We start from the raw sequence: 8,757 nt of genomic DNA on the forward strand, positions 1-8,757 counted from the left end.
AATGTATTACAATTTAAGTGCAAAACAACTCGTATTTAATGTATTGCATCGTAAAATTGCAGTAGGATTAATAATAATTATAATGATGCATCATATGTGTATGTATTTTGTGTTTTTTTTTATTTATAAATGTATGTAATTTAAATCTAATAAATGGGATAATTTTACTTACTGATTGTTTTGTACACTTTGTTTGCTTCTTATTTTATTGAAACTTTCAGAAGTTAATACATTAATTATTTGTATAATAATATATATTATAATATATGTTATACGTCTACAGTCTTAATCTTAAAAGATTTAGTTGACTTTAAATATATCTAAAACATTACCGACTGTAAAGTGCCGAAGTTGCATCTGTATACTGTACATACTGTACACAGGTATGGAAAGGGCATGGGTCATAGATAAACGCCGAAAGTGTTGACATGACCCCTGCCCTTTGCTCATCACATGCGAAGCAGTTCTTTTTTCAGAATGTATAAAAGCAGGTTTTTCACAGAAAATCGTGTATACATATCGTTTATTTTGGCAGCATCAACTATATCATGCTTTGCTCTTAAATTTTGGTACAAAAAGTCAAATAAATGTAGCGAATGCATCATTGTTTTCAGCCGATATCCCCAGGCAGGGACGACGAAGAAAAGGCTGATCGGGGAGATCGGTGAATACGCCGCGGCAACGTTTCAGCTGAATATGGTAAACAAACCGGCCTAAGAGGCCTACTACTACTCTTGTTGGGAAGGGTCATCCTAATCTTCGCCACTTAGTGCCCGGTAGGATTTTATGATTTAAAATGTTAATAATAAGTACATCCGAACATTATATTTAATGTTATTTTAATATTTAACTGTACATTTTAAAATCAAAATTAGGCTAGGGCCTAGGGCCTAGGCCTAGTTAATTTAAAATAAAAGTCAAAAATACTGATTAGGTTTTATTTCGATGTGATAAGTGAGCCTACTTAATTATTACTACTACTTACTATAACTAGTCCTAGGCCTATATTAGAATAGATATAGGACAGGTAGGCTATACTAGTAGTAGTAGTAGCAGGTATTTGATGTATGCATGCTACTCTATTTGCTCTAACTAGTAGTAGATAAGGTGTACAATATACGAGGTATAAAACTATAGTATGCCAATAAGTATATATTATTTTTAGTCTGCGCCCTAGCCTAGAGCTGGCTCATTTTGAAGTCTCCACTCAAATAATATAATAATAATACAGCAATTGATTTTGCATCATATTAAAATTGATACAGTTATGCTATAATTAAATAAATTAATATTTTTTATTATATTCTTAGACAAATCAGATACTGGACAGAGTAATTAATCTACAGAAATCAAGATCTTCTGTTGGGGCTGAAATTCATTACAGTGGTGGAACGTCAGAGCAGTTAAAGTATTGGCTTGATAGGAAGTCTCGGAAGCTGCAGTGGATTCCACAGAATGGAACAAACCTTGGCTACAAAATGTCAAATGCTTTTAGACAAGCCTTTCAGAGCGGTGTACAATATGCTGTTATTGTAAGTGTTGCAGAAACAAAGAGTATTTAAATAGATTGGCTAGAGGGCAAACTCCAAATTTATAACAGTGGAAAAAAATGATTCTTTATGGAGAAAGGAGCCTGACACTATCTTTCTTTCTTTATTTCCATTCACAAAATCATACATAAATAATCATAGTACAAAACAAAAGAATAGAAAAAAAATATTTTCTTGGTAAATGCCCTCTAGCCTATGGTTATATATTTGGCTATAATTGGCCATTTGATATGCTATAGTCACAACCAACTACAATATGCAGCGTGTAAAGCATACCAATGTGAAAATGTATTCTAAATCCTTGTATCCTTGTGTGCAGAAGTGCTAGATAATTTGCCAAGAAATTATTGTTTTCATTAACAAAACAATGATTAGTTTTATAAACAATTAAAAAATATGTTCTGATTTATGTGGTCTTATTATTATTTCAGATTATTTTTTTTTATATACAAAATAATATTTAAACAGATGTACGGATGGCAGCTCAAATACCTAAACTTATAAATATCTTGTTTGATATTTTGATAGGTTGGAAGTGACATACCTGCTATTGATGAGTCAACAATGACCTCTGCACTGACCTCGCTCCATCAAGATTTTGACATGGTATTGGGACCCGCCAAAGATGGCGGATATTATCTCATAGGTTTAAATATAAACATTTTAACAAAGCTTGGGCAACAAAATTTAGGTATTTTTTTAAAATTCAAATTAAAAAATCACATTATCAGGGCCAGAAGGCCATTTAAAAACTCACTTTTTCAACAAATATTTTCACCCTCGATGAACCATTTTCAATTCAGTTGAGATCCATTATTATTATTACTTTCATTTTTAATTGCTCTTTTTAACTTATTTAATTCATGGATTACTTTTATTTTTATGTGAAGTGCATAGAGGCATTATGCGCTTGAAAGTTCAAATTTATTATTATTATTTAAATTCAATTTAATTATGTGTACCACAATTAGCATCATCATTATCAGAGGGTACATCCTCCTCCTCGTTCTTGTCCCACTACACCTATGGTCACCATCACCAGTTACGCCTCTCATCTTTCGTCATGACCACTATTTTTTGCCATTTTCCTCTGACATGTGCAGGGTGGTTTTGTGTTTTATATAAATTTCAATTTCAAACTGTCATGATCAATGTAAATTTTGGTCTTTCTCTTGGAATTCCAAAATGTACCCCTCTGGGGCTGTTGCCATATACATGTCAATGATCCTATTGCCTACTGACAAATTACATTATTTTTTAGATTGCTTGTTTGAAGACATTGATTGGGGAACTGGCAAAGTGAGGGAACAGCAATTAGCTGTTGCTAAGCAACACGATATACGTGTGACTGAATTACCCATTGTATTACAAGATATTGTAAGTAAACCGTTCAATGGATTCACTGTAACAGTCATGTTTTTTAACTGTGTTTTAATCTCGTATTTTTTTATTTATTAATCAGGACACAGCAGATGACCTAAGTGAGTTTGAGAGGTCAACTGGGGTCACAGTAAAAGACTTGACCTGCCCTACTTTGTCAGTTGTTATACCAGTTTTGAATGAAGGAAAAAATATTCAGAAAATACTCAAAAATGTAACAGAGGTTTGTGTACATTTGTCTCGTTCTTCTGTACTTATTATTGTAGCAAATGTTTGGTTATTCACTCAATCTTTTATTTCGGAATCTCTGGTCCATAGAAAGTAAAAGTTATGTATAAGCCAGTCTAAATCATTTCTGCTGTTTTGACATTTGTTATGCAGACTTAGCACAGAAAATGTTCTGAATGTTTTGAATGTGCAGTATCAAATCAATTCTGTCTTGTGACCCGTTATTTAGAATTGCACTTGGAAAAGATCACTTGAAGTTATAGTAGTAGATGGAGGCAGTGTGGACGAAACAGAGGAACAAGTTCGCATGTTTGCAGAGCAACACAGTAATTTTAACATCAAGTTCATTTCAAGTTCCAAAGGTAAGTCATTAAATAGATAGATCTTTTTATTGTAATATAACTTTTGTGTATCTGGTATTCATATTACATACTGTATTTGCTTTGTTTAGAATGGTATTGCCAAAATAATTATTATAAGCTAAGCCATGTGGTCACATAAATTTCGATTTTGCATTACGCATTACCTTTTAGTTGTTTTGTCTATAGTTGGTGGCCCTATCAACAGTTTATTTTCTTGTTCTGATTATTTAATTTAAGAAATTTATCTTAAACTGTTGATGAATAAATGAAATGAAAAAATTTGAAATGTTTAATTTGTTTAAGGTCGTGGACCTCAACAAAAAGCTGGTGTGTCAGCGTCAACAGGATACAACTTACTATTTCTCCATGCGGACACAACCTTACCAAAGAGATTTGATGAACATGTGTTGATGACACTAACTGAACCTGGTGTGTCAGGAGGTGCGTTTAGCTTTGGAGTAGATATACTGCATTCAGATGATGGGAAAGTTGACAATCAGTAAGCTATGTGCAACTTAAACTCTGTCTACAAAAGTGTGATGTGCCCAACTAGGGTAGTGATATATCCAAATATGGTAGTGATATGACATCATCATGTCCATATATGGGCACATCACATTTTTTTGTCACATAAAGTTTGATAGTGTCGACAGAGCTTTAGCCTACTCGAATGTGTTTCTGCACCACATGTAATATCAAAGTCTCTACACATGATTTATTTTCTGTCTCTAATATTGAACGCTGTAAGAGTACCCACTACCCTGCCAACAACTGCTGGTTTTACTTATTCTGTGTAAATTAATTTAACTTGTTTGTTTAGATATTCTAGATTGTTCTGTATGCAGATGAAGTTTTTACAGAGATCGGTACATTATAGATGCCAAAAATATGGTAAGAAAAACAAAAACTAATAAGTATCTTGCCTGCTGTATCTTTTTTATCATTTTAAATCCAATCTGATTTTGTATTGTGTGCTGTTGCCGGCGTGGAATAACCTTCTAAATATATAGACGCACTTTTTTCTTATCAGAGATGCCGTATGGAGACCAAGCAATCTTTGTCAACAGAAGAACTCTGGAACAAGTTGGAGGATTTCCTGATGTTTTGTTGTTTGAAGATTTTATACTGATAGAAAACCTACAGAAGGTGGGGCACGTACAAACAATTGAAGAGCAGTATGCTATTACATCATGTCGTCGATATCAAAAATATGGTCAATTAAGGGTGAGTATTTATTGTAGGCATGCCATTTCATTAAACTGTTGATTTTATTGAATATTCATAATATTTCCTCCATGATAAGTGTAACCAAAATCTGAATCACCACAACGCCATCTTGAAATAGGCAATGAAGCTGTTGAATGTGAAAAAAAGTAAACTAACTTTATTTAAATTATGTATAATATATTTTTTTATTTTCAGACAAGTGGTATGAATTTTCTGTTTATTTCGGCCTATAAACTAGGCGTGCATCCAAACACTCTGGCCAGATGGTACTATGGACATTAAACTAGGCGTGCATCCAAACACTCTGGCCAGATGGTACTATGGACATTAAACTAGGCGTGCATCCAATTTTAATCATTAAGAATATCCATTATATATTTATCCACATTAAGAGTATATTTTTAATAGTATTTTAACATATAAATAGTATTTTAACATTGCCTTTGTCAATTTGATATATTTTTATTGTCTTAATTATGCCAAGCAAAATGAATTTCCATTTTAAAGTCGACCAATAAAATTTCTTGAATCACATGTCCATGAATCACCCTGTGTCTGGGACCAGCTTCCCAGACCGTTGACAGATGCTCCAGTCCTAGAAAGCCCATCTGCCTTCATTATAAAAGTTCACATTCAGTTTGATTCGCTTTAATTTAACTGTATTCTGTGTCTTTTATGTATAAACTGACTTTCGGGTTGGGTCAACCGGCTCAGCTACAGTGATTAAGTTCACTTAGGTTCACCCTGGTCTCCCCAATTTTAGTTTTTTGTTGTTATGTATATACTGAAATAGACCGAAAATATAATGAAATGAAATGGTAGTTATAACAACTAGTAAATAAATATAATGTGAAACTAACTTTTGAAGAAGTTGCACTTTCTTGTTTGTAAAAGATCTTCAACATTTTAATCCATTATGAAGAGGGTTTCATTTCAAGAAGAAGTGATCACTTGAAAATGTAATAAACATAAACAAGATATATGACTACTTATTTACCTATTTGTGACCCATATTCGAGAGATATTAAAAAGTGGGTCACCTGCAAAAAGTATGAAAATACTAAATACTGTAGGACTTGTAATACATTATTTATGCGTGTCAATTAGTAAAACATTGAAATAATCTAATGTTAAGTGATTACTAAAAAGTTTTATCTGGTATCTAATTATAAATTAAAACCCCGCCCTCTGTCTGTAGCCTGCTGCCAACAATCAGCCAATCATCGACCATGCCGCACACGTTTACAAAAGTCACCACCATATATGTTTTTATACTCATCCAATTCGATGTGCTATTTGTGGTGAGTATGGACACAAAGCATACCTTTGTCGTACACAAGATCACAAACACGTCCACTTCAACAATCGTGAAGCATAGGACAACGGCAACAGCAATGTAAGCACTAACAATAAATTCACTGTCCTATTAGACGAAGCAGAACATTTAGAGAACAATGACAATTATTTCCCTACAAATACTACATCAGCATCTACGACTGGAAGCATTTTAAAACGTCACAGACGTGGTCATGGTAAAAGAAACAAGAATAAGACTGGTAAGAATATTACAAATCATGGCAAATGTCTTTTAAATATTGGTTTCAACAATGTAAATCGATTACGCTCTAAAGTTCCAGAAATTTTAAGATTAATGAATTCGGAAAATATACACATATTTGGAGTTGTAGAAACTTTTTTAAAAGGTGAATTAACTGATGATATTAATGGGTTCCAATGGATAGGTAAAAACAGAAGTTCAAAGGGGGGTGGTGGAATTGGTGCATTTATATCAAAAAATGTTAAGATTATTGATGACAATGTTTTGAACTCGCGAGATGATACATATGAAAGATTATGGTTCAAAATCTCTCCTGGTGAAAATCAAATTTATATAGCCGTTGCATATTTTCCTGTTGAGGGAGTAGATAATGACTTATGTGATGAATTATATAACCAATTGCTTGCTGATATAATTTGTATCGAGAATGATCATGGGGACACCGATCCCCAAATCATAATAATGTCTGATATGAATGCTAGGATAGGTAAAGAAATCCCTTATGGCGATCCAGTTCTAAACTCAAATGGCGAGCGTCTTTTAAATTTTCGTAACGACACATGTTTAAATATTCTTAATTGTACTCGGAAGTGTGTAGGTAAATTCACATGGTTTAGAAACAATTTCCAAAGTACTATCGATTATATGCTTTGTTCTGATAATTTAGTTGATTCTGTTCAAGAATTTTTAATTGATGAAGATCGAATAATGGGTCTGGGGAGTGACCATAATGTTTTATTATTAAAATTATCTGTAAAAGGTGTTGGTAAAGTATACGTTAATCGTAATACCAGATATAGCTGGGACTTTAAACAAGGGCAAGATTTTGAATTATTTCATGGTAAAATAGACGAAAAGTTTAAAGATTGGAATGCCGATTCATACCATGATGTTGACATGCTTTGGGAATCATGGAAACAAAATTTAATTGAAGCGGCTCGCGAAGGAATTGGTGTACGTAAACAAAAAAATGGTAATAAATGCAATGCTTGGTTTGACAAGGAAGTCGAAACTGCTATAAAACAAAGAAGAGATGCAGCTCGTCTTCATAGAAAATGGGCAAAGAATAAAAGTAATTTAGATGAAGGGGAAAAGCTATGGCAAAGCTATCTTGATAAGAAAAATCATACAAAGAATCTAATTAGAAATAAGATTACTGAAATGCAAGTAAATAGGTCGATTGATATTGCCAACAAAGGTGGTCGTAATTGCCGTGACTTTTGGAAAGTGCTTAAAGGAAATACGCGAAAAAATGACACTGTACAATGCCTAAAAATACCGGGCACTAATGAAATAACTTGTGACCGAAATAAAATGAACTATACCGTCTTAGAGTATTGGAGAACACTAGGAAAGATGAATAGAAATTTAAATTCCGAGTATGATAAAGATTATATAGAGACTGTCAATTTCGTTAATAACCTTAAAATAAATAATGACTGTAGGCAAAATGTTGAGGATAGCACTAAATCAATCGTTGACATTAAACTCACATTAGATATAGTGAAATCTGCTATCTACCAATCAAAAAACAACAAATCTGCTGGTTCTGACAATATATCTAATGAATTACTTAAAAACGGTGGGACGATTTTAAATAGATTAATTTTATCTCTATTCAAAAAAATTGTGAGTCTTGAAAAAGTACCGTCGGAATGGAATAGTAGCATTGTTGTACCAATATATAAAAAGGGTGATAGAAGGGACCTAAATAACTTTAGAGGAATATCTTTAACATCTTGCGTTTCTAAAATATTCAATAGAGTTGTACATTACACAGTTTCCGACTTCTTAGAAGAAAACAATACCCTTTCAGAAGTTCAGGGAGGGTTTAGACCCCACCGAAGATGTGAAGACCACATTTTCACTCTTAAAAACATTGCTAGTTGCCGACTTGCTGAAGGCAAGAAGACTTACTTAGCATTCCTTGACATAAAAAAAGCATTTGATAGCGTATGGAGAGATGGATTGCTAATGGCAATATGGAATATTGGAATTCGTGGTAGATTATGGAATATTATAAGTAGCTTGTACGACAATGTTAAGGGGCAAGTAAGATTTGGTGACATTGAAACACAGTCTTTTGATATAGAAGAAGGTGTTAAGCAAGGGTGTGTCCTTTCCCCAACCCTGTTTTGCATAATAATGAACGAACTCACTAAATTATTACGAGAACACGCGTTAGGTGTGCGCATACACGATATCTGCCTTGGTAGCCTTTTTTGGGCCGACGATATCGTACTTTTAGCAGATAGCGAAAAAGAACTCAATAAAATGTTAGATTTAGTATCCTTATTTGCTAAAAAATGGAAATTTAATTTTAATAGTGAAAAGTCAAATGTTTTGATAATAGGCCAGAATTTGAATAGCGAAAAACTTTGGAAATTGGGGGATACTTTTATATCTGAAGTTGAAACATATAAGTATCTTGGTGTATATATTTCTAGAAATC

General features: G+C 33.0%; 1 protein-coding gene across 1 annotated transcript; it reads left to right on the forward strand.

Annotated features, from left to right (window-relative positions):
- Nucleotides 1-449: 449 nt before the first annotated feature.
- Nucleotides 450-5,521, forward strand: LOC144855636 (uncharacterized). Its single transcript, XM_078713542.1, has 10 exons — nt 450-699; nt 1,311-1,532; nt 2,079-2,241; nt 2,812-2,927; nt 3,013-3,153; nt 3,388-3,520; nt 3,824-4,019; nt 4,341-4,411; nt 4,551-4,744; nt 4,943-5,521. The coding sequence occupies exons 1-10, from the start codon at nt 454-456 to the stop codon at nt 5,027-5,029; spliced, it is 1,569 nt and encodes a 522-aa protein (XP_078569668.1). The 5' UTR covers nt 450-453; the 3' UTR covers nt 5,030-5,521.
- The last annotated feature ends 3,236 nt before the right edge of the window (nt 5,522-8,757 follow it).

Source organism: Antedon bifida, chromosome 11, assembly GCF_963402885.1.
Source record: "Antedon bifida chromosome 11, ecAntBifi1.1, whole genome shotgun sequence".
NCBI classification, from domain to species: Eukaryota; Metazoa; Echinodermata; class Crinoidea; order Comatulida; family Antedonidae; genus Antedon; species Antedon bifida.

What these genes read in the sequence shown, in the direction of transcription:
- LOC144855636 (XM_078713542.1), top strand. Translation starts at nt 454, where the DNA reads ATGCGAAGCAGTTCTTTTTTCAGAATGTATAAAAGCAGGTTTTTCACA. An exon ending in CCATTGTATTACAAGATATT is followed by an intron (nt 2,928 to 3,012) that starts GTAAGTAAACCG and finishes TTTATTAATCAG; the next exon opens with GACACAGCAGATGACCTAAG. An exon ending in TACTCAAAAATGTAACAGAG is followed by an intron (nt 3,154 to 3,387) that starts GTTTGTGTACAT and finishes CCCGTTATTTAG; the next exon opens with AATTGCACTTGGAAAAGATC.